This window comes from Lasiodiplodia theobromae (genome assembly GCF_012971845.1).
Source record: "Lasiodiplodia theobromae strain AM2As chromosome Unknown scaffold_20, whole genome shotgun sequence".
NCBI lineage: Eukaryota > Fungi > Ascomycota > Dothideomycetes > Botryosphaeriales > Botryosphaeriaceae > Lasiodiplodia > Lasiodiplodia theobromae.
In genome coordinates this window covers 815,780-842,246 of record NW_023336409.1, presented here as the reverse complement: position 1 = coordinate 842,246, position 26,467 = coordinate 815,780, and the positions used below count along the sequence as shown (strand labels likewise).

Below are 26,467 nucleotides of genomic sequence, written 5' to 3'. Positions count from 1 at the left end.
GACTATGACATTGAAGACTACCATCACCGGCCGACGCTCATACCTGACGAATAAAACCCCTAAACATATGGATTTGCGGGCACTAAAAATGATGGCTACATGCTGCTAAACAAAGCATCAATCATCTAAGTGGTGTTTGAAATAGCCGAAGTGGTTCTATAAAAAGAGGTGGATTCGGTAATTGCCCCTTCTATAAACATCATGCAATTAGGGTACCATCATTGACCAAGTAAAACGTAAAGGGTGGTATCGGGACGTTAGATAATGCCAATTGAATTTTTGTCAATAGCTAGTTTGCAGATCTTTACGGGACAAAGACTCTAGTATGTCTTTTAACGCGCTCGACTCACCGTGCCATGATGTTGAGAAGTTGACGAGCTCGATACCGTACGACTGAACTCTGCCTCGCCATAGCTCCGCGATCGTATATGGAAGCTTGCCTCTGACCTTCTTGATAATCCTCATCTTCTTATACTTCCTGCTGGTGTCGATTTTCAAGGGCCCGGAGTTCAGACGTGATGAGACGTCCAACTCCTGTTTCTTGTAGAATCATGGCATGCAGTTCCTTTTGCACGCCAAGACGAGAGGGGTGTGGGATTGATATGAGTGGGTCGATGAGCAGCTGCCTTGAATATTGAGTCCTATGAAACGGCAAGCACTGCACCCCTCCTCCGCCAATCATTGGTCTCCAAAGAGGTCCTAAAGTTGCTGTTCTGTGGCACAAGCGTCACAGAAGTCTTGCTGAGAAACATCATTCCACATGCTAGTGGCAAGAATGATGCGAAGGAAATTTTCACGGCCACAGAGGTCTTGTAGGGTAGCAGGTCTGTGAGGGATTCATGAGATGTGCTTCTGGTGGAGTTTGAGACTCTACCACTCTCATGCATGAGAAATTGTACGCAATCGACTTGCATCACAGATCCTATGTGGCTTACTGTTTCAGTAGAATGAGAGCGAAGAGGGTACAGTATACTTATGAGGGGAACTGGGCATTCCATTGAAGAGGTTCAAGCGAGGGATAGAGTCAATTACACCCCATTAATCGCCCCCTGCGCGACTTTTCCCCCGTGGGAATACTGGTCTGAGATTCTCTAGAAAGGCCTGTTCATCACAAGAACTTGCGTATGTGATCCAAGATTCTCAATACTCATCTATTTCGGTTCAGCCAATAACCCCTCAACATCACCCAATCCAGGTCGGCGAGGACCCTGATTTCCCAACAAACCATCGTAACATAGACTAGTAGATAGCTATAAATACACTACATAATCTCAGAGAACTCAGCTCTTCAGAGATTCGTTCTACCTGCCATTGCGCATTATCGGTGTTCCTTGCCACACTACTCTTACGCTCACCGAGATCATTTGATGAGCAAAGGAAGAATGACTACAAAGCCTCATGAGGCCTCCAGGCACCGTATTGCTGTTCTGGGAGTCACTGGAGCGGGCAAGACGACCTTCATCTCTCAAGCCACTGGAAGAGACGACCTCGAAATCGGGCACTCTCTCGCGTCATGTAAGCCAGCCTGTTCCGTGAAAAGGTATAACCTTAACCTCTCGTGGTAGGTACGAAGGACATCAAGCCCTACGAAATGTACCTAGATGGAGAACTAGTCCAGCTGATCGACACGCCGGGATTTGACGACACCTATCAAAGCGACGCAGACATCCTAGGGCTCCTGGCGCAATGGCTGTTCGCGAACTACCTAGAAGGCGTCCTGATAACCGGCGTCATCCTTCTGCATCCCGTCTCTGCTAATCGTATCTACGGAAGCGAGTGGTCGCGCTTGCGCCTTTTCGAGGATATCTGCGGCGCTGATGCATGGTCGAGAGCCGTCATTGCGACGACCATGTGGGATGAGATCAGTTCCTACGAGAGCGGATCCGTGAGAGTGCAGGAGCGTATGAGTTCGCCAGAGTGTTGGGGAGAAATGGTCGCGGGAGGCGCAAACGTGGTGCGCCATGACAATAACGGAACTTCAGCACACCGAATTGTTTCAATGCTATGTGGGGGGGAGTCCAAGCCTGTACCGCTATTGATACAGAAGGAGCTTGAAAGTAATGATGTTTCTTTGGCAGAAACGTCTGCTGGAAATCGCATACTCAGCGACCTCGAAGAGAGATGCAAGTGGTTGGAAGAGGAGCAAGACCGATTGCAGCGAGAACAAAAAGGCAAAGATCAAAAGATCACAGAGTTGAATAAGGAAAAGGAGTGCTTGGATTTGGAGCTAGAAAAATTCCAACAACAGAAGAAAAAGCTTGTAACCTCCAAAGTAAGTTCATCCCGGCAAATAGTGGCTCTGCGTTTGCTACTAATTTCCCTTAATATCATGTTTAACCATCACTAACTTTTTTAAAGGGACGGAAATGTGTAATACTGTGATGTATTCTACGGTACCTCTGAAAAACAAAGTTTTGTTTCTTGGTCAACGTTGTCCTTACCGCTAGCTGACGTTCTATTGAGTTCGCCCTTATCATTGTTTCTATTGTAGATCCAAACTTGTTTTACTATCTTGTGCAGTCACGTACTGCAAACAACGCCTCTCATCGCCCGAACCACAATGGCTTTCTCGTACTGGTCTAATTGGCTCTACACGGTGCTTCTGTCTCCTCGAAGGGTCTTCGCACATCTCATGATCACATTGTGGTCCGAAAGCTGGGGAACGAGGTTAAGCGCTTGGCTAGCTTCTTCCTCAGCCTGAATCCCTGGAAACCAGACTCTTTTTCATCTTCAGGACCCGGAAACCTCTATTTTGAAGGCTTAGGTAAGGATCTGAGATCTGAGTCTCTGCACAATGAAAAGCAGTTTCGTATTTCCCAACATTTTGATCTCGGACAGTGCTATCACGTGTGTCGTTGTATTGAATAACTATCTCGCAACCTTGCGCTGTTCATTCGCCTTAGAGGTAGTCCTGGGAACATGGGCGATCACTTAAAGTCTCTCGTTCGGGAAAAATCAGAACATCTTGACGTCCTCGCACGACGGGATGTCGAATCCGAGGGTTCGACCTGGCGTGGCCCTGCTTCTGATAGGTGAGCCAGGCCGGTCTTTTCCGTTTCGACTGTGACAAAGGTTGTCTATGCTCAAAGCTCGACCATTGTGATCGCCGTCCTCTGGAGAAATTCATGGTCGGGGCCCGTGGTGCGTGGTAGAAATGTTCAAATCTCGCTCGGAAACGTTCAATATTAGACAACTTCTCTCCATTCCTCTAAATACTCCAGCATGTAAGTTATCTTAATGCTCAACATCCACGGTCCACCGGTTAAACGAAAAGACAACTCAGCCATGGTTCAAAGCATGCCCTCTAAGCAGTGGCGCATCTGATCATAGCCGTTCCTCTTGAGGATCGTAAGTCATTAAACAAAAGACGTGTGACTCATGAAACCATTAAATGGTACCTGCCCACCGTTCTTTGGTACGTAGGAAACTTTATTGTCGCGAGAGCCACCAATCTGGTAATGCAATAAGGAACGGAAAATAGCTACAAGAAGTATAATCCCTCCAAAGAATCTTCCCAAGATGCCCTTTTTGGTTTCAGTTGGGATAGTCGTACACTATCTTGAGTCTCTAGTCTATGCCCGATGCGAACGTGATGTGACTGATCCGAAAGAATGAGATTGCTAGGGAGTTCCTTCCAAACACCAATCTTTGAGACGTTAAATGCTAATTGCACACATTCTAGACTCTGTTGACCGACCCAATCCCAGAGACCCGCCAATTTCTTCTTGTCGACCCTCGATGGCCTGGCCTCCCTTCTCATCAGTTGTCGTGGACGTTCATGATATAGAAGCCAATCAAGCCTCTTCTTCAAAGAAGAACGTTTTTCCTGATCGGCAGGAAGACACTGATATACATCAAGCCATGGGAAAAGCTCCTTCAACCAGATCACTGTACTCATCAAGATGTGACATCTTTCAAGACAGCACACGGGGCTGTATTGGTGGTCCGAGTCAGCATTGGTGCTTGACAGTATGTGCCTCATCAACAAGATAGAGACTCGTTCCTCCACAGGGTACGCTTCACCCCAAACTCTTGAGAAGGTGGGGCTAGGAGTAGTTCCAAATCCCGCCTGAATAAGCAATGTGGCAAGTATTCTCGGGGTGCTCTTGTCGAGTCTGTGAAGAACTTTCAACAACACCTCAACGGGACCCAAGTTTATGACTTCCAAATCTGTCATTTCGCCCAAGCTTTTGAAAAGAAAGGCTCGGAGTTTCTGCGTAGTTGGGAAAGGAATGTTGTTCGTATCTCCATCCGCTGCGGGGAGTTCTGGGGTTAAGCTCGACGGGGAGGATGAACCTCTGTGATGCTTGACAACCTCTTGTTTGACCTGGTCCAGTGATGGATATCTAAGGTTGTATAATCGCTCCAGGTATTCATCGCCGAGGCCTACTACTTGTTCCAGCAATTTCAAAGTGTCCCTCTCTTCTTTGGAAACTTTCCCATGACCGGCAGACTTGTAATAGAAGTAATGCTCTACTTCAGCCCACGTATGTTGCATCATAGTAACCACTTGCAGTTCGACATTGACCTGCTTCTCCAACACTTTGACGTCCTTTTTGAGTGAGACAACGTAGTGGATACCCCGATAACCCCAATTGATCTTGTCGGCCTCATTTTTGGGATGTTGAATTTCGTGCTTGACTTCGTAGTTCGCATAGATGTAGTTGTTCAACCTCGGTTTGTCGTTGGGGAGGTAGAGTACGATTCGTACTCCGGCAAGGTCTCGGATATCAGCTTCGATATGTTCTGCGTCCTTGTACCCGTCCTTAAATTTGACCTCCCTGGCTAAGAGTTTCTGTCGAAGATGTTCTGGTTGCTTGACTCTGCTGCTGACTTGAGCCAGAATTCCCTGGTCGCGAGCGAAAGAATGACATTGCGTCCGAACTCTGTCTGCCATGTCTTTGTAGATCCGCTGCTTGGTCGTGATCCATTGGTCCACGAAGGTGTCGATGACATTACATGCCGGTGCGTTGTGGTTTGTGCAACCATCCATTCTTTCTGCGGGTGACAAGGCGGGGTTGGGCGGTGTGAAGAGCGCATCAGGCAGGGGATCGATACCCCCGTGTGCATCGACCATGATATGTCTGTTGAGATGCAGTCTTTTTACCCAGTTGACCGGTGGATTCCGGTGTGCATTGAGGGTTGATGCTGCCTAGAGTACTCCGGCCTCTACGGCTTTGACCGGTTCAGAAATCTCGTGACTCATGCAAGGTTCCGCGACGCCACACTCACACATGGGGGCTGTGTGCCAGGGTGGCCTCTCGACAGGTGCCGATCGACCTATTAGAGTCGCGCGCGGGCCCCGCTTCCGCCCTACACCCGAAACCGGATTCATATGTCACATAGGTAGCCTCGCGCTCAGAAGCCTCGCGCTCAGAAGCCTTGCACTCGCAAGGCTACTCCAAAGCCCGTCTTGAGTTAAAAAGTTGACTGTGCTCCATAGTTCACGCTCTAGTGCTTGTTCCAGTCTTTTGGCTTAATCCCAGCCTTGCGTCTCGTTGCACGGTTGTTTGTGCCTACCCCGCTAAATGGGCGAATATCTCGCATATGTCCGGGCGCAACAAGCTCGAAATCCTTGCATCACCAAACTCTTGCATTTTCTTGAAAAGAATGACCCAGAAGACCCCATCACAATCAAATCGCTTGAATTTTTTGAGCATCAACAGGACCACCGACAATATGATCTCACCCTCCAAGAACTCAAGTCCACGCTTAACAGCGACAAAGAAGAAAAATTCGGGTTCCGTGGTCGTATTGTTATCATCGAAGATCTGACTCGTGACTTGATCGATGTTCTTGGATACGCACTTGATATCGACCCAACCTTCTTTGCCTCCCACATCCGCGCGCCTTCTCCATGGCAAGAGGAAGAGTTCCAAACCCCAGATGTCGCCCTACCGCCATCCCGGGCAAAGGCTTCCAGGTTCATCAACATTCATTATCACAGAACCGTCACAATGCAGAACGAAGATCCTCCGGAGAGGCAGCCCCTGCGAAAGTCCAATGTTCCTCGCAAGGTTGCATTCCTTCGAGAGAAAGAAAATCGACGGTTGGGGCTGGCGCCACAATGTTGCTCGATTCTCCAAAAGACATTGGAGAATATGACGTGGATATGTAAGTCATCGGCCACAGCTGCCGGTCATGTCATACTAATTAAATGTCAGGTCTCATCCTTGTTGACAAAAGTATTGAAATACCAAGAAGGGAGGGGTATCCGTATGTTCTTCAGTTCTACTTGGGTGGCTATGAGGATTTTCTTGACCCGCCTTCTGTAAAGAATTCAACTGCCCGAGGTCCATCTAGGGATAGGCTTCTATTCGACTTGGTGCACTACTGGAGTTATGCCACGCCAAACGGCTTCAACAAAACTGGTCCTTCGCTATTCGCACTATCTTATTATCCACTCCGGATCATCTTCGGCGAATGGACTAATTATGTGGCCGTAATGAGTCGAAGCACGAAGAAATATGATTACAAGATGGAAGGGTCCGATCAGACAGAGCCATACCTAAATCGTCTGAATAGCGATCTGCGATCCTTGCAGGGCTGGCTGAGAAGAACGATGTCCACCCAGCAGAAGATCGCATCTGTCGTGCGTTTTCTCGACCCCATCGGCTCTGAAAAGGCGGAGCTGAAAACACGTACCGACCTTTGGGAAGACTACCAGTCTCTTGCAGCGAATATAGAAGCATGTGCACACAAGCTCGAGGTTACTCTCCCCGTTACGACTTCCATGGTTCAGATTGTCGATAGCAGAAGATCTCTTCTTGAAGCGTCCTATATCAGTCGCTTAACATACCTTGCTTTGGTTTTCCTTCCTCTCACCTTTATCAGCGGTCTTTTCAGCATGGAAGGGAAATTTGGGGCGGGAAAGTCCAACTTTTGGGTCTATTTTGTGGTTGCAATACCCATCACGTTAATCGTTCTCATTCTGGGGGCACCGGTCGATGAACAACGACGGCAGGCTTTGAAGAAACTTCAAACCCTAATTCAGTAGTGGACAAAGATTGAAGATCATGAGCAGAGTGCGTATATCGAAATCACGAGCATCGATCCTTCTTTTTGTGTGCGAGCTTTCCCTAGGCGAAGAGAGACTACAGTGTATCGTATAACTTATTGCAACTTCCATTCCGCCATGACTATTTTCGTATGAGACTCTCACTCTACCGACTTCCTTTTGTACGCCTTACTGAATACTCGCACGATGTCGCTATTAAAACTTAGGTAGCTATTTTAACCTCAATCCGATTCTTTTTACTTTCAAGTGACATTCCTTTTATACATCTAAAGTAGCAACGCTTTCATCATGACAAGCGAAAACTTTTGCCAACGTATACTAAGACTGTATTACTATACCGCCCCGAAATTACGTCTTAGCGAGGGAGGAATAAACATCGTGTTTTTATAGCCTTCATCTACGAGAGAAACGATACTGCCTAGGGAATAAGGACAGTAACAGAAGGCTTGTTGAAGGTTAAACATACCCCTTAAAGCGAAAAATGGCTTTTCAACTTTGTTGAAGAGGTTTCAATAATGCTGTCTCATTTGTGTTGCTAAGCTAAAGTTAACTCTGTATTTGTATCATGTAGCCGAGACACAGCGCCTCCGCTAACTGAATATGACCAATTTTGTAGGATCAAGGAATAGCACTGAACACATTAGACGACTACAATAAATTGCCAAAGAGCAGATTCGCCTGGGTGGTTGCATTTTTTTATATATATCTACTCGTGCTATGTGACGTGACCTCGCGCTAAACAGATCTTTTAGGACGAAATTGGAAGTAACCATGACATTTCGGAACACAGTCTGTTGCGCTGCCTCCGGCGTCGATGCGCGGAACGATTGTGGAGAGGTTGGTTGCGCGACGGCAGGCTGCAACGATATCTCCTCGATCGGACGCAGCCGGAGAGTCATAAAACTTCAGTCACACGGATTTGTGAATGGAGGTCACTCTGTAGTTTCTTACCTAGTTTCCGGCGCGTAACTCTCCACTGTAGCACGAAGCATATTCTACCTTCAATTGCAAGAATAGGGCTTCTCACTAGGTTTATATTAACATAGCGTTCGTAGGTCTATCGAAGTTAACATACTCGACGGGGTTTTGCGTTTGACAGGGTTTTGCGTCTACCAACAATATTCCACGACCGCAGTCGTGGATTTTCTTCGGCTGTCAACAAAACGAATTCCAAGCAGGCAGGCTCGTTGGTAAACGCCAAACCTCGTCAAACGCAATGCGCCATCGAACACGTTACGTGATACTACAGGTCCATTCGTATACCTTGAATTTGCGGATTATTCCTAAGCCCTAACCCTGCAGTAATGCAGTCATAGTCCTCAAAAACCCTACCGATGAAGCTTGCCGAATGAGAAGACTTGGGCGCCACCTCACAGCATGATCGCATAAATCGCGCAATGATAGCCCGAATGCCAATGGTTCACATGAAAGCCCGAGATTGGCGTTGAAAATGCACTACAAAATTCCACGTATGGCCATTTGATCCTTACAGCCCTGAAATAAAAGTAATTAGCTGCTGATTATCTTCTTTCTCTCTTTTTGAGCTTTCTCCTGTAAGCGCCCTTAATCTTTTGTCCTGGAGGCTTATACGACATTATGCTACTAGTCGAGATATCCTTTCACAAATCTGTTTAGATGACCAATATAAACTCGAATTAGTCCAGAATTTCTGGCCTGGTCTGTTATTGAATAGTGACGTGTTGATTGGCGAAGAGTACCGAGCATTATTTGTGTTTATCTAAAATACTTTATAGAATCGCGCTGTGCATTAATCATATTTTACTAGTTATAGCTTCGCTGGACTCTTCTATATCATCAGCAAACTGAGATCGAGCAAGGGTTGGACGAAAGAGTAGCTTAGAGATCATTTGAGGCTAATTTCCACTAACATAGAAGATTCGAAAATCTATCGCTCCATTGAGCTCTGTCTTAGGCTATGGATAGGGGTGGATGTTCGTTCTCCAGACTTAGCACTTGGTCCGACTCACGCACAACGGCATCCAGTTCGCTGGGATTCTATCGTAAAGTTTAGCGATCTAGTAGATTCCTAGTTTTTGGGGTTGGAACGTTAGGCTTTAACGATAATTACCACCTTGATTTCTTCCTTACTGCTATTAACCTTAGAAGAAAGAGAGACGTCACTATACGCTAGACTGACATTCTTCCGGAAAACTTGAAACTTGATGGCCTACCCGGAAAGACGGAAAGAGGCTTCTGTTAGTTTACCGATATAAAATATTTCTTATCAATCGTCGACGTACCTTATAGGACTGTCCGATTGCGGGAGCTGTATTGGATGAAGCCATACACAGTCTGGATTTCTTTTTTCCCTTCGGAAATCAATTAATACATGATTTTCTAAAGGATTAAAAGGTCGATATATATTTCGCTATTCCCACAGAGCTTTTCAAGCTCGACGCGAGCCGGCCCAATTTTGAGTACTAAGATCGTCGGATGAACCAGTTGTCAGGTTTATTCTACGGGCCACCTGAGACTCCACTTCAAGCATTGTTTGTTTGACACACGAAACTTCAACCATTGGATAACTATCTGGATTGCGGTGTTTGGGATACTTATCGTTACCATTGTCTTTGGTTGCTTTGCGAGCTGGTGTGCCTACAGACAGCTCGAGCGGGCCCACAATATCTCTTAGAAGGCTTACGATTTAGCTAAGCCGCTGGCTTCCTTACGGAATGCCACGCAGCTTCTAGGTTTCTGCTCGGTAAGTAAAATGAATATGGCAATGCACTCTACATTCAAGCAAGAAAAGATTGCGTCAACATAACACTTTAGAATATTGGGGCCCGTTATCTATGACTGCTAGACTTCTTAAGGGAGAGGAAGTCCGGGCCAGTTCGGATAATGGTGGGATGTAGTGGATGTAACCCTCTAAATATAGACAGACTGGACGGTTACTTTTATACAGGTGTGATAACTTAAAGCGCAAACAGCTCCTGCTTCTAACCATGCGTTAAGTGTTACGATTGTTAAAGTAGCAAGTCACATAATAAAGTTCTTAAGATTCACTCATTTGTATATGTATTCAGTCCTTGTCTTATAGTGGAATACTCAACGTCTTTCTTTTTTCCTCACTCCAATATGCTGCTACTAGCCTCTTTGGGGTACTTAATAGCAGCGATAGAGCCTGTTGCCCCGCGTCTTTACGTAAAGAAATCCCTGGGGGGACCTAGGACATCATTGTAGTCTTTCGGCCTTGTGAATATGTGTTTTCTTGTGCTTTCTGACCTCGTTAACTTAGGTTTTGTCAGTTGGATCATGCAGCTCAACTCAGCTCGCTTGGTCGGTAGAAGACGTTTGCACACTTTGGTTAGGTACAAGGAACGAATTGCTTGGGAGAGGTTGAGGTGTTGCTCCTCTGAAGCTCAGGCCCAGCGGTACTAGTGGTGGCTATGGCGGGAGCATCAGATACAGCTGCCAGATCAGCATCCCCATTCGATTAGGCGTTGAAAGCCAACTCATCGAATATGGGCCCTGCAAAGATAGGATTTCCGAATAAATTGTTGAAGGAGACGTTGCGATTCACGTTTGTTGCTATGGATATTGCTTTTCCTACGTCTAATGACGTTGCCATTGAAGTGCGATCAAATTTTTAGAGAAGTTCAAGCTAATGCGAATGCCAGCGAAATCAGCGATGATCTCTAGTATGGCCTGCGCGCCTCAGTATGTACCGCGCACGTGTCTTAATACACTTACGAAGATTTTTGCGGGAGAGAGGGGCTTTTCTGCTGGCTCGGCTTGTGACTTGTACTTAGACACCTGATTGTTGCAATTTCTACTAAAAAGTCGCTTTGGCTATATATGCTTCCTTCCCACAGTACTCTCGTTCCATTTCGAAGCTCTTAGAAACTCTTCAATTACCCTTATTGTTTCCTCCGCTTGCCGGAATATCGAGTGAAGCAGGGATTACGCAATCTTCGCCAAGGGAATTGGCCACAAAACGAAAACGAGTCCTTGCTTCAGAATTCTTGTGATTGGGCAACCCGACAGAATGGGCTGCAAATGGTGATATGAGACACTGAATGGCCGGCGCAAGGGTCGGAGAATGTGGGGGAAACTGGAAGGTCCTTTCGGAACGGGACGGCTGATGGGCTGGGCGGTACTCGCACATGATGGGTGCGTGTAACGATGCGGGATTGCGCGAGCGGCAAAATACTCCCCTTCCGGAACAGCCACACCACAATGATACAGGTTGCATTGCATGTGTATTACCATTTGCGTGCAGCTTCTCCGAAGAACCTTCGCCGCCTATTTGTCGCAAGACGTCATCTCGCATGGTGCTGACGGCAATTAACTTCGCATCCAGGAGTTTGGAAGCCTTTCTCTTTATGTCTAATCATTGCGTGACAGAAAAACTGTCACTAGTAGCACTACAATTGCGTCCAGCCTGTAACTCCACCGTTACTCTAAAGCTTGTATAAGGCTCTAGACAGCGGACCTAAGAGTTTTAGCACTGAATAAGAACTGCAGTTTTATAAAGGTGTAAAGTTAACGGAACTAGACAATTTTGTTCTTGGGGTACATGATACAAATGCATTGATAATATCAAAGTTCTCGAGTAACTACATCTAACCGGTGGTCTAGCTATTGAATAGCTGTAATATGAGCGACATGGCTTCTCTTAAGTTTTTCTCTTGTTTTATATGTACTATAATATAGAGAACTATTTTTCAATGGTCCTGCTACGAATTTTATCGAATCTTACGGATTCCATGTTACTTAGAACACAGTTGTATTTACAGCTTTTATATTCTAAAGAGACTTTAGATCGCAATTAAGCTTTACTTCGACACAGAAAAACGTTCTGGGAGAGAGTATATATACGCATCGAACTGTTAAACTCATTCACTCTTTCTCGTTGGCCGACTGTCTTTCAGAATTCAATTAGTAGAAATATAATTCCTACGAAAGTGCACGTTTAATCCTACAACATCTAGAATCTCATCTCATAGAAAGCTTAGTAGCTATGAGAAGACTTGATAAGTAGGAAATGACGCTGAGAACATGTGGCGGGGCAAAACATGCGGCCTGTGGTGGCGGAGCATCGTGGAGACGTAGTTTTATTACGTAGGTTATTTCTTGACGCGTCAGCGCACTACTTGTTTGATAAAGCAGCATGTCCGAGACAACCATCCGCGTGATCTGCAATATGATTAAGATATGATATTAGGGTCATTAAATGCTTACGAAGACCTACATGTCAACATAAAGGACTTAGTGCCCGTCTCCAACCCAGTTTCCGCATTGGAATTTACGGTTGACAAGTGGCTCTAACGTAAGCTCTTAAACCCCACTTCTCGTGAAACGGAGTGTCTCTGCTTATTCGTTCTCGATTGTTTTGTTTTACTAACGAATATGGGATGGGATATCTGTCAAGAACCGGCGATCCAGCGGTTTATATACTGTACCAATTGATCCGGTTTGTAGTAGTCAAATCCTACTTTTCTCACAAGATAGTACAGAAGAATACTCATCATGATCGCGAACTCCCCGGGATCGATCTTATGTAATAGTTACATTTCGTTCGTACTAGACATAGTGATGCAAATACTTGATATATGACACACTAGATACCTTAGTAGATATTTCATAAGATGCTGGTGCTGTATCTTGGTCAATCTCAGCCTTTTATTGCAGGAAATCCTGTCTTTTTAGATTTAGACCGCCAAAATACTGATCCGTGAGCCGATCCTTCGCGGTATTCTTTGCCTAAGCCACGGCCATGAGACGACTCCGGATATAAAAAGCATGCAAAGAAGCGCTTTTAAAGATATTCTATGTTTTTATCCAGATACCAAAGATACTAGATAAGCAATTTTCGAACGAGTATTCGTCGTCTTCTTGTAAATAAATACCATGGTCCAATTACTAGTCAAATCAAAAGAGAGTCGTAACAAATCGCGGATACACGCGAAACTCTTACGTTAAACTTAATTCAATTTTAGCCACGAGAATCAATAAATAACTACTATAATGATGATGTTACCATTAATATTGTAGAACACATTGTTATCCCGGCCAGTAAGTTTTGTTCGAAACAGACAGCAGTTTCCATGGCAGAGCGCCATGATATAAATTGTAGTTGAAAATGAAAAGACATCAGTTTTCCAGTTCAAACCAATAGGCACACAATAGACTAGACAGGCCTCGTTTATAGTACACATGTAGTTCCTGATTTCTAACAGAATACTAAAAGCGGTGTAAATTACTCGTGAAATCAACGATCTTGCATAAAGGGGGAGCTATAACGTACCATACCTCATATCGCATGACACCATGCGGCTGGCACATGCTCACGGCTTACCCTGCGTCGTACAACGGATGCATCACGGGAATTCCTGCAAATCATGTTCTTGGGACGGCCGAACAGACTTTTACTTCTTCACCGCGCTGGATTAGGCAATATGGTTTGATCTTACTTAGTCTGATAGCTGACTGTGAACGGTATTACCTTCTGGCGTCAGAAAGACATCTGCAATGGAGGAATTCTACGGCCTAGGCAAACGTATACTTAGCTTATGGAAAAGAACTTAGTGGAATGACACGACCTAAGGTACGATGCCTTCTGATCCGAAGGTTAGGCAGAATCTTCACGCTGAACGCTAGTGAGTGGGTCGACGGGTGTAAGATGTCATAGTGTCCACGTGGTACACTACGTGGCTCGAAATGAGTCGGGATCTCTGGACTAATTCGAATAGTCAATGGGCTAAATATGCTGAGACTGCTAGCTACTCTCCATAGGCAGCAGGAATTTCCCGATGCTGAGCAAGCCTTAATGAAGTCTGGCTATGTTGTGGAACGAATACGAGCCTTCCAAGTACATCGAAGGCACCAATTGGCCATAGACATGGCGCAGCCATGTCGGGGGCTACGAATTCAGTGGTGACGAGCGCACTTGGTAGTCAGCGCATGACGTATCACGAGGCTACCCAAGGATTGACCACCAAAAAAAGCAGGCTCCAAGCGATTCCCGGGGAAGGCCAATTCGATTCGAGATGACCACATTCTGGAAGAAGTTATCTGCGGAAATCTGGCTTTAACATTCCTCATTGGTGGCCATATTTGCCGCGCGATGACAATCAGGTTTGAAAATCATACCCACCGAGACGGGGACGACGTATGCAGCATTGTGCGTCAAGGAGGCGGAGTACGTCGAACCGGGAGCCTTGGAACAGTGTGACCCACCTTGATGGCGACTGATATCTTGCCTCACACTCAAAGCTGAGCAGAATTTTGTACGACTGCTAAGCCCACAATGCCGTATTCCTCTTACGTGGCTGGCTAAAAGCCGAGGCGAAGACATAGTCGCTTGAGTGAGAAATCCGCTTTTCCTTTCCCTCGTCAACCACTAAGACATTTCTAGGCCAACTGGAATCCACATGGATGGGGCATCAGCTACTGTCTGACGGCTTACATGCAGGAACCCTGTGTGAATGCTGTGTGATTAATCCAAAAAAAATTTATGGACAATTTGGATTAGCAGATAAGGCAAATAAACTCAAATGAATCCCGACCGGGCGTTGTGGAAGTTGGATGCGAGCTGCGTTGACGGCTTAGGTGGTTATTAATTCCACTATTTTAGGCCGCATGCATGCGCCTTGCCGCCACGCTTGTCAGCTCTCGTCGATTCCGACAGGATGCATTTGCCGAGAACAACGCAGACATGGTCTTGGAAACCGAAAAGATGCAGCCTGTTAGGTGGGGGCACAAACACTTGGCGCAGATCACTAAAGCGCTTAGCCGGTGGCTGTGAGACATCAAACCTGATGGTCTTCGTTACAGACTCTTCAGAGGTTTTAGTCGTGTAGTGTCTGGTCGTGTGGATGGCTGATCAGGTAGGTCACGTAGTACAAGTTATGGAATCCACTCTATCCTGCTTCCGTCCCTTCATGGGGCGGTAAGCTGCCGCTGTGAGACAATTTATAAGCGAATGATAATGCAGCGCCATGGGCGGCCCCCTCTCGGCTGTGCATTAGGCTGAGGGGCCGCCCACGCCACGGGTACATTTCCGGAACCATTCGGACAATGGTGCCGTCGTCTGCCATATCGTCTCCGGTGGCTCTTTCAGAAACAAGAAGTTGGACATCCTTCGAAAGTGGCTGGCGGTGCAGAATCGTCCTTGTCCCTTACCTGCTTCTATATTACCGATGGCATCCAGTTCTCATCACAGTAAACGCCCAGCCAAACCGCCCTGAAAGAATGCACCACACCAAGGGTGTCCAACATTACCGACAACACCGAATCAAAGTCAAGAAAACCCAGCCTCCTCTCAGCCTTGACGACCCATATGAACCTTTCCAGAGGGGCGACCCCTCCTGCCTTGAGCCTTCTTCTGCGGCCTTGAGGAAGACTCAGCATACCCAAGAAAACACTGAAAGATATGTCGTTTGAGAGGTGCGAAAATACTCTTGAAGGTGCCATCCTTCCCACTCTTCATAACATTTGCTGACCGATCTGAAGACAGGCTGCTCTTCTGATCACGCCTTCCAGGCTGGGAGCTACTCAGCCCGGCACCTTCGACAGGCGTGTTATCGCTGCCGTCTGAGTCCCTTCGAGGGTAAACCCTCGCAGGGCCATCTGAATTTACGGCTTCGGCACACTGAGGGCGGTTCAAAGCGGGTTGAGTCTCTATCCGAGACTGGTTGCAGCTTTGCTGATCTGGGCCACGCATTGCGCCTTCCTGGTGAGACATACCGGAGGACCTAAGGTCCCTTTCGTCTGTATCCGTAGGAAGCGTCCAGGCACGGCCCGGTGGATGGAAGGTGGACTTGTCTGGAGCCTCAGTGTGCGAGTCAAGTCCTCCTTCACTCGGCCCTGATGGATGGGCATCGCTACCGTGCATCATGGGTCTGCTTCCCCGCCGATCGATCATCCAATTGAGTTGTTTTGAGCTCAATTGTTTGTTGTCGGGCTTGGGGAAGTTGATCCATTCAGGAGGCAGGCTCCTGGTTGCGAGCTCGGTGTACGTTTGATGGTCTGTGGATCAATTAACACTAACACAACACTCAAAGCGAGCAGGCAGGGCACAACAGTAAGTTATCTTTCTGGGGTAGGGAACATGCCTCGGTCATGGATCTCGTCGAGATCCAAGTATGGGTCATCGTCACTCCTCGAGGCCGTCTCAAGACGGTTGCGAACCAGGTACCTCATCGCCCATGCCGTTACGTCGACGATACGGGTCCTGTCCCAACCCTGCGTTTTGTCGTCTTTCTCGATGGCATCAACAATACAACGTATGCGCTTGGCGCCTTCAGTATCAAGCCTCCCAAAGCATGAGGAGTAGATAACCTGTTTTTCTTGCAGAGTTGCCTGCTCTGTTCACGCTGTAAGCTAATATCCCCCGCATAACGGCCCAGCCAAACCAATCTTCGGGGGAATTTCACTTACTCAAGCCTTCACTAGGGTCAAAGGGTCCGAGGGCTTGATCCGGCCTTTCCGAGGTGCAGGCTGATGACTCAGCTACTGGACTCGATTGCTCGTGCGACCATCGTTGCCTGCTGGGGTTGTCCTCCCGGGCTTGAACAATACCGTACTGCGTTTGCCGCCGGGTCATCGGAAGATCATTGAAGGTGCGCAGCGCAAGGATCGTATCTGACATCGTGATCTGGATGCCTTGTGCGGATTCGGCCGGGCTAATCTACCTCTACGGTCAGCCGTCTATACGCGACACGGCGCTGGTATTTTGTAGACGTCCGTGGGAACGCCATGCGACTATCCTGACCAAGCGTACTAAGCTTTGATGAAATTAGGGATTTTCTCACCGTTTACTGCAGATAATCCGGTGCACACGCTGATTGCGTCAAGGTCGTCTCGATTTCTGGAGCCTGGGAGCCGTTGGAAGCCTGGACCGGGTAGCAGAGCTTGGACTCGAACCGCAACGTGGCCCGCAGGCAACATCCGATGGAGAGCGTGCCCGAGCGAGGGATGTCTGCCGTCGTGGTTAAGTGGTGGTGGCGGCGGGTCGGAGCCGTGAAGGTTGGCGGTAGGCGACGATGGAGGGGGCAGTGCTGCTGCTTAGCTGCGCCGACACCGAAAACTTGGACAGCTCCAGCCGCCAGACACCTATTTCGGCGCACGTCACGGCTTCACTTTACTTCATCACCTTGCGAACTTCTGAATGATTAAAAGCCTCTTTTCGTGGATTCAAGGACTTCGTTCTTCGATAGCGACGCATATGCTGCCCTTAGATAGGCATGAAGATATTCAGTGATTCTTTAATGGTATCGACAGCCTTCCGCTATCGCTTCCCTGTTTTGAACCTGTCCTTGTCGCTCTTGTGCTGCGCTGAGTGGGGCGGAATCCCGATAGCACATCCGAGCATGCTTCACTGGACAATTGAGGCCGCTAAGATCGAGCTCACGAGGCCAAACGCCAGCTCTCCCTCGGCTGGATGGAGGAGGCCGATGATTGATCCAGAAGCATATCTACGTAGGTGGCACTATGCTGTGCAATCGTGATAGCCAACCAGCTAGCCCGACCCGTATCCATTGGGCGCTTGAGACTCCACGTCAACGTGCATGAGTATCTGCCCATTCTCGCAGCTGTGCAGCCTTGCAGACTCCTCACCATTTCCGTTATTCCATCACCGCTCCCAGTGTCATACAACTTCGGGACTTCCTCCATCCTCTACTTGTTCCCTTTCTGACGATAGAATTAAGGCCATCACCGGTTTTGATGGTTCGGAACGAGTTCACCAGTGGAATGCTCTTGTGGTACCCAATTACAGCGCGTTTTTGAACTGATGGATTTCATGAACTATCCGAAAATGCCCCAGAGCGCACTATCCTGTGCTTATGACAAGGTTCTTTAACCCGCTTTGAGGCAAACTCCAGCTAACAAGTGTCCAAAGCATGAGCATTCAGACACTGTCCCTACCTCCTTCGTGAATGGTTCACCTCTTCGAGCTCATTCGAGTGGCGATATATACGGACAACCTACAGAGGGTGATGTCTCTGGCTTCGATGGCCCTGGTGACGACCACAGCTTTTTCCAGCCCTGGATAGCACAGTGCTTGTCAGCAGAGCCTACCGTGCTATGCACAGAGGGGTTTGGAACCCCGATGCTGGATGACTCGGAAGACATAATCGGTGTTGGGATCAGCGATCCATTGCATTGTCCTCCGCCTCAACCATTTGATCAGACTGATCGGAACGACTGGGCAAGATTGCATGCAAATTCTGTTCATCAATCGAACTTACAGGTATCTCCAACCCAGAAGCAGTTGGTCGCAGTCGTCATACCTCTATAGACACGTTGTCCTGACTGTTGAACGATCTCGTAGGATGATGATCAACTACTGCATGGCCACTTCGAGCTAATTGCACCCTTTCCTCGTACGTGCCCACACTTCGCGGTTTGTTCACACTTACACATAATATACTGCATGAGTGATGTCAATATTGAGTTTTTGACAGATACGAGTCATGAGAACCACTTACTGTCGAGCCGTGGAACACCACACCACTGTGATTACGATGGTTGTGTGATGAAATTTGGAAGGCCAAGTGAGCTGAAGTAAAGTATTTCCATTTCCCCCAAAACATTCAGGGCTAATAGAAATAAGAAAACACAAGAAAATACACGCCGGTCCTGAAGGAAGGCGACATTCATGTAATGGTTGCGACATGAAATTCATATACCCTAAAGACCTCAAGAGGCACCGACGTAGCAAGCATCCGAGTGAAGGAGCGAACAAGCTGTACTTCTGTGATGAAGAGGGCTGCGATTACAAGAGGAGGGGGTTTCAGCGGCGAGACAAGTTGCTTCGACACCAGCAACGAAAACACATGGTATCACCATCAAGCTCCGTCAGCTCAGGCATCTGGCACCAACACCCCAGCATCGATGACCAAAATGGAGTACCACCGGGGCTCTTGAGTGATTGTATTTTGCCAGTATCTACAGGTAAGAGCTTGTCCAGCTTCACATAAGGCATGATTTCTTTGTCTGGTCAACGCACGAGGTAGTCTACGAATTGTGAAGTTTGCTAATTGCTATTATACATTCTCAGATTTCTCCACCAATGCAATCGATGGAAGTCTGATCTCTCTTTATGATGATGACCGAGAATTTCTGGGCTTGCATTAAGTTTGGTGGAGCAACGAAATGATCAATAGGAATGATATGGAGTTTCCGGTCGATGATGTTCCAGAGATGTCGTGGTGCACAGGCTACATACCACTGCTGCTTATGTCTTCTTGGAAACGGATGTAAGTTAGGCAGTGATGGTCGAGTAGGCGATGAGATCTTCCTTTTTTCTAGTGCAAATTCCTCGAGGTTCTACCTCTCACCTCCTATCCGTATATTTCCCTCGCTGGGGAACGCAAGTGTATTCACAACTGGTGATGGACTCGGGAATTGACTGCTTTCTCCAAGCTCTAAAGTGTGAGATTCGTTGAGGGATTGCCCCCTATACCGGGGCAGGGCTCGCTCCTGAAGTCGTGACAGGTAATCCAATATCCGACGTGTTTCCTTGACAGGTGGGCGCGCGGCCAGAAAAACGGCCGCTGTGACCGGAATCGCAACAGCAAAGAATATCCAGAACCCTGGGCTTCCTGGAGCCGTCTCACTGTTCATGCTGAAGAGCCCGGTGGTAAAAGTGAGGGGTACGAAGACTAAGGCTAAGTAAGTCAAACGACTCACGTTAGCTGTTTCGGCGAAGGATCGTCGGCTATCTACGATTTGGACCATCGAAGTAACAACAGGAAGCATCCTCTCAAATCTTTGCCCGAAGTCATCTACATTTGCGGCAAGGTGATCGTAATCCTTAGCTAGTAGCTCCAAAGGGCCAGAATGATGCTTCGGGTTGTTGCAGCATCGAATGAAGTGGGAAATTGAGCGCATCTTTTGTTGAGACGACATGCTTCTACGCCGCCAGCTTTGCAAAGATCTCAGGTCGGAATTGAGTCTATCAAGTTCTTTGAATAGGGCTGGGAGGTCTTCTACAGCATACTCATACTGCTTGATGCTATGATGCATCACCGCCAGGTATATCACCCATTCGGATGCAACGATTCGAAGTGGGTAATAGGCCAGTTGGATCAATGTTGGTGAGCTGCGATCAAAGATCTCTGGTAGATTTCTTTTCCAGAAATAAGGTAAATCATCGAACATGCCAGTTCTGGATGGGCCGGACGAGAAACAAGACTTGTCGGTCATTGAAGGCGGATCCATGAAGTCCTCATAGCCCCCCAAGAACAAGTCGGACAAGATATTGTTATGAGTGATTTCCGCCTCCTGCTGCTTCACAGAGTAGTAGGAGCTGCCAATAGGCGGGTCGACAAGGGCAATACCTGTACTGTTCGTTAGTACAGCTTCCTACTTAATGCGAATCGCGCGTACAGATCCAAGTATTGTCGGGCAATACAGTCTTGAAGATGGAACATGAGTGTTGAGCGAGGCCAATGCGGATGTTCTTTGTTTTCGGAAGGACCATGACCTTTCTGTGTATATTGCAAGTACGCAATAACTTTCTCAATGGAATTTCGGGGTCCTTGAATTTAATGGTCCGATGATAATGCATAGTAAGGTAGGTCTCGGGTTTCAGTCGAGACGGCAAGAGCGCCATTTCCGGAGTTTGAAAAGATATGTCAGGCCATGGAGAATGTAGATGTGACGCGAAGAACAGGGGATCCATGTGTAGACTCGACCCCAAAATCTCGACAATATTCCTTGTCAGATCTTCGACAATGATGATCCGCCCAAGCAATTTTGACCTTCCACTACTCGTGGAAACACGCAGTAGACCCTGGAGGCTTTTCTCATCTATATCTTGGGTCGTGGGACTCGAACGGTCGGAAGAAAAGTCCAAAGAGGCGAGCCGACAAGATGATGTCTCTCTTCCATCATCTTCCATGAATGCTAGGAGATTGTGGATGCTTGGATTGCGCTTGCTTTGCGCTGAGATGAAGTCGTGATAGGTACCCATAGTTGGTGCACTGAACCTTGCTGTTGATGGCTCAGACAGGCTGAACATGGAGAAATAGCCCTGAGACCTGTCTGCCTTGATGTGCGCCCTGTAGCCTTGGAGGCTGTGTTGTGAGTTGGCCGGTGAACGTGTGAGGTTACAACGATGCAGTCGTGTTCGGCTGCCTAGAAAGCTGCGCACATGTGGCTGAGTGAGCACCTATCAAAATCATGCAGCCGAGCCGCTCATGTGCCACGGTCTAGAACACCAGTAACGTGACTCAGCCTTCCTTTTCTATAGGCACTCGTGGAACTAAACAACCCGACTTTAAAGGAGCCAGAGAAATTAAAAGCTGCGTGCTGCTCGATCTGTATTAATACGAAGAGCTGAAAAGCTCATGCATAATCGAGCCAAACCAGGAGTAGTAAGATCATTGGTAAGAAAAGTTTGTTGCACAAGCTTCCACCACTTAATCACAACCGGCATGCACCACTCGTGTATATAAACAAGTAGAACATTATGATTGTGACGAGTATCAATTAAAAGAAAGAGCCTTAAATGCTTCGAACTAGGCAAAGGAAAGGCAAATGTGTGACCTCGAAGAATATCGCTCGGTTGCCTGGGCACCGTCAGTCCCGCGAGGCAGATTTCAGTCAGCCTCGTGCGCAAGGCGAGTTAGCTATGCATAGTGAGATAGTCTTACCATCATAGCCTCATTCTTGTGCGTGACCCCAATCTGAAAGACTTAAAAGGTTCGTCTGTTGCGAAGGGCATGCAGCAGGACCCGCAGTCTTTTGATGACTTGCATCTCTATCTTTCATTGGGACAGCCTTCATTTGCTCCTTTCGCCCCGTCATTGATCATATCACCCCTTCCTTTGTCCCCATGGGCTCTAGGGATGAGATCAATGATTCTGGGGAGCCTGAAATCATCAAGAAATTCCTCGCGGATTACGAGACGAAAGACATCCACTACCACAAGAAGATCGCGAAATTCGTGAGCGAGACTTGCGAGAACTTTCTCAGCAGCTCTACGTATGATGCGACTGTCACGTATCGTGCAAAGGCTGTGAAGAGTTTGCGCAAGAAGCTTTGCGATCGATACCCAAAGGACCGATACGCGTCAAGCGATGACATCAGGAACAAAGTTGTGGACATTTCAGGAGTCCGCATAGCCCTCTTCTTTCCGCATCACAAGGAACGTGTCAACAGCTTCCTCGAGAAACAATTCAAGATTGAAGAGAAGATTAACCATCCGAAAAGTGATCGGAAGGAACAGAAAGAGGAGAAAGAGGGGATGGCGAGCGCGTTGAACAGGGAGCATGCAGAAGACAAATACGAAAACCGGTTCAGGGGATACCAAGCTACGCACTACCGCGTGCGATTGAAGCCTGAGAATTCGCGCAGGGAATTCCAGTTGACTGATCAAATCGAGATCCAAGTCATGTCGGTTCTGCAAAGCGCGTGGTCAGAGGTGGAGCACAACATATCATACAAGCAGCCAACAGGGGCTCCATCCTATGCAGAGAGGACCATGCTCGATGGCCTAAGCGGGCTTGTTTCGATTGGAGAGCTATACTTGGAACAGTTGAGCCAGATCTACGACACACGCATCGCAAGAGAGAAAGACCGGAACGAACCTTTCGCCAACAAGTACGAGTTGGGTTCCTTTCTCTTCTCCAATATGGAGGAGAATGGAATACGCGCAGACGAATTCGCCATGTCTTCCGTCGAGCTTCTTCGGAAATTCTTGAAGTTGGGTTGCGTCAACTTTGACTCCAAAGTCAAGCTTGGCCAAAAGCTCGTGGACTTGAAAGTCACGAGAAACTGGGAGTCTTTATTGCAATCTCGCCATGGGGCCTCAGACAAACCAAATGCAGCACTTGTGGTAATGGAACGTCTCATGAAGGATCCCTCGCTCGGTCTCGAAGCGCGAGCTAAGAGCTTCAAGCCTCAATCGGACAGGGAACGATGTAAGGTCTTGATAAGTACCATCATTTCACTTGATGAGTTGTTCCCTCCGGTTTCATCCTGGGTCCTTGCGCTTACGGGACATTCCAATGACCTCACCGATCTTGAATGGCTTATGACAAAGCAAGCTCCCAAGAATATTGTGCTCAATCAAGACCAACAAGTGGACCAAAAAGATTGCCTGAAGCTACAACATCTCTGGACCTGGTTCCAAGCGCATCCATCACTCATCGTCAAATTTGTTTTTGACATCTCGAAGCTTGGAGTCCTCAGAGATTTCCCACAAGAAGTTGAGCTTCTTGACAGGATTTACCACATGAGTAAGGAGTATATGGTTGCTAAGTGAGATGTTTGGGGACTTCAATCACGAGAGTATCCAGTTTTCTACTATATTCATCTCTCTGCTTTACCTCATCCGCTCACTGGTCTCTTCCTTATTTCTCCTCAAGTTATAGTATAATGTTTGCATTCTTGGTTCCTTACGCTACTCATCGATTTTTTGAGTTTTCGTATTGTTTTTGTATTACGCTCTACGACTCTCTGCTCGTAACGCTTAGACTGGATTTTTCATCATCAACCTCTCACCTACTGCTCGTTTTTGCTTTCTATCTAATAACCACAAAAAAGGACCTATATAAATCGTGTCATTCCATTTTGCGCTCTGATACGGAAGGTAGCCTGCTACTAATATGCAAATGTGAACAAGGTGAAATGGCCGATGAGCTGGTGGTTTAGTAAACCAAATCAGGCGATTTACCATGAAAAACGTGCAATTAACCAATGTCATTTCAATGAGTCCTTTTACTGCTCCAAATATGTCACGCCTGTATTTGCAAATCTGAAGAGATCCGTACTGAATGCAAGATTGGCCGTACAAGTAACAAAAATGGGATACTGTACGATTCTATCTAAGTCTATGGTGACACGGTCATGTTGAAAAGTGTTACTGGTGGAATCGAAGAGTACTACGCCTACTGATCGAGATACCAGATTCTGTGTTCGGACACATGTTGTTCTGAACAATCGGCGTTCTTGAAAAGGAGCTCGAAAACAACTGATGCAGATGTCTATGTCACGTTTATATCGTCACAACACAATATTCTTCTCACATGAATTAATGACTTATGGTATCCTGCCCACGGGCTTGCGGTCAATGGCTCTGCTAGGACTACCAGTCTTAATGAAATACCTACCACCTACTGGAACGATGAAGTTGCTTCTCCGACGGGCCTGAAATTGCAGCACTAAGAATGTAAACCTGGCCTACTGGCTGACATACGCTACACTCTCCTATCGTCCTCTATGGGCGCTTACGACGCCGTCATATAACCATGTCTCAAAATTGAATGCAGTGAAGATTAGGCGTGATTCTTTTCTGCATTTTGGGGGACCGCAGGATCCAATCTAGGCTCCAATTAACGCATTGGGACCTGTAGCACTGGACTCATTGTCTATTCTTGGCCAAGGCATAATAGGATCACTAGCTGATGACCAATAACGACTCGACGTTGGCAAATAGTTTAACATCTCTCTAGCAATAATTCAATAGAGGTTCATTGATGTTGCCGCTGGCCCTTCGGATCCGCGGCAAGAATTGTTTCTCATCAGACCCCATATCCACATAGAGAACAACATACGCAAAAAAACAGGTAAGCGCCTCCTTTCTGCTTGTCAGGTCATGGTCCTGCACACGAAGCTTATTTTTTCACCTCCGCTAGAAAATCGTTAGCACGGCTTACATCAACTTCCCCGTCTTCGGCCTCGCCACCATTCCCATCGTTCGCGGCCTCATCATCTCCATCTCACACACTATCGAGCCCTGCACCGTCTGAAACTAGCGCCATCGCAACCTAGACGTCTACGCGCGGCTCGAGTGAATCATGAAGGAGACGTTCCAGCGTCTAACCGTGCAGGCAGCAGTGTTTGATTTGTTCAGACTTGGGCATCAAAGACTGAAGTTTGTTCTATCTATGGGGTGGGAAAAGCTGGTCATTTCCTTTATGAAGCAGCAGATCAATTTGAGGTTTGTTTAAAAAAAAAATTGCGAATGCAGAACCATTTCACAAGTAGTGAGGCTGTTGAGAGCATCCAGTGGCATCAAAAGGTCGGAATCCATGTAGCCATACCTTTTCAATACTTTGACGGCACTTTCCCAGATTACCATTCCCTCCTCTTTTCCCCGCTTGTTTTTTTTTTTTGAAGTTCGTCGAGGATGGCTAGAGGCTTATCGGTATGTCCCTTTGAATGATTTTCAAGAAGATGGGGACGGAGACTTGAGCATCAGCAGTCGAAACTGTAAAAACAATGTAACAGACGTGTCTTTAGTTCTATCTTATTCTGATTGATCGCAAGCCGCATAACTATTATTCGTCCTGCTTCTTCTTCTTTGTCAAAACAAAGGCGTAATAATCGAACGAGCTTTCGCCCTCGGAAAGCGTCTCCATGTGGAGATCCCAGATGTCATCCCGATTCAGCACGGGTCTCATGAAATGGGGTTGCCTGTAGGTGATGTAGAGAAAAACGCCGTCGTCGCGGAGCACGCGGAAGACCTTTAAGACATCAGCCAAGCCATGCCACACAAATTTTGAAAGAGCGTCGAACCTCGTTAATATACTGCCCTGTATTCTGTTTCACAATATCCGGCGGGTCCCACGGGCTTCCGGAGATCATGGCGTCCAACGTGCCCTTGTCAAATGCCACGTCGATGGAGCCATCGGATATTTCCGTCATATTCCGCACATCGGCCCACTTCCACTCGATCCCCTTCTCCTGCTCGTGCCTGGCAGACATGAGATTCACGACGACGGTAGAAAAATCGACGCAAAGCTGATTTTTGTATCCCCGGACGGCGAGGTCAGAGGGAATGGTCTGCAAAAAAAAGACGCGACTTAGTTTTCCTCATCAACATCAGCGCGGTCAAAGCATATAATAAGCATACACTGTCGCCCGACCCCAGATGCAGGATCCGCGGTTTCTGGTCTGCGCTACGCGGCTCGAAGAGGTGTCTCGTGAAGAAGGGCTCGAGCGCCTCGAACGACCTGAACCATTCGTGCGTCGGGTTCTCGCCGTCGGATTGCAAATAGCGATCATCCCAATAGCCGGGCGTCGCGAGCGCCTCCGCTTCTTTGGAGCCCTTCAGCTGCCCAGAAGTCATGTTTGATGGAAAAAAAGTGTTTCGGGAAGGAAATGGCGGGACGGGCCGATTCGGCTTAGCTCGTCCAGGAAGACACGGATTAACCTTTTACCGGAAGATGGAGAGTCCGGGCACGGTACACAACGCCGCGACGGTCGCGGCAAATGCGACCTGCACCTGGCGAAAAGTCTAGCCGAACGTTTCACAGTTGCACTTAAGCTGCCTCATCGCTCAAATAGTCCATCAGCCCCGGAATCAGGAGCGCCGAACCATATGAGTCACCGCGGTAAAGCGGCTGGACCTTGCTGATAGAATTCCTACTTAGAGTCACGTGACTTATTTTCATCTATAGTCAGGTCTACACACAGTGGCCGAGAGTGGGTCGCTGATTTTCGTGTGTGTGTATGTGTAGTACAAATTAT

At 47.4% G+C, this 26,467-nt stretch overlaps 4 protein-coding genes across 4 annotated transcripts; 2 read left to right on the top strand and 2 right to left on the bottom strand.

The window, feature by feature from the left end:
- Positions 1–1,367: 1,367 nt before the first annotated feature.
- LTHEOB_7033 (uncharacterized protein) lies at positions 1,368–2,039 on the top strand (the record flags this gene model as incomplete). Its single annotated transcript, XM_035516355.1, has 3 exons — positions 1,368–1,515; positions 1,566–1,933; positions 1,983–2,039. 3 exons carry the CDS (start codon positions 1,368–1,370, stop codon positions 2,037–2,039), a joined length of 573 nt encoding a protein of 190 aa, XP_035372000.1.
- Positions 2,040–3,914: 1,875 nt separating this feature from the next.
- On the bottom strand, positions 3,915–4,993 carry LTHEOB_7032 (uncharacterized protein; the record flags this gene model as incomplete). The annotated part of the gene is made up of 2 exons (XM_035516354.1): positions 3,915–3,932; positions 4,127–4,993. 2 exons carry the CDS (start codon positions 4,991–4,993, stop codon positions 3,915–3,917), a joined length of 885 nt encoding a protein of 294 aa, XP_035371999.1.
- Positions 4,994–21,827: 16,834 nt separating this feature from the next.
- On the top strand, positions 21,828–23,258 carry LTHEOB_7031 (uncharacterized protein; the record flags this gene model as incomplete). The annotated part of the gene is made up of 1 exon (XM_035516353.1): positions 21,828–23,258. One exon carries the CDS (start codon positions 21,828–21,830, stop codon positions 23,256–23,258), a length of 1,431 nt encoding a protein of 476 aa, XP_035371998.1.
- Positions 23,259–25,275: 2,017 nt separating this feature from the next.
- On the bottom strand, positions 25,276–26,066 carry LTHEOB_7030 (Methyltransferase type 11; the record flags this gene model as incomplete). The annotated part of the gene is made up of 3 exons (XM_035516352.1): positions 25,276–25,461; positions 25,514–25,780; positions 25,851–26,066. The coding sequence occupies 3 exons, from the start codon at positions 26,064–26,066 to the stop codon at positions 25,276–25,278; spliced, it is 669 nt and encodes a 222-aa protein (XP_035371997.1).
- Positions 26,067–26,467: the final 401 nt, after the last annotated feature.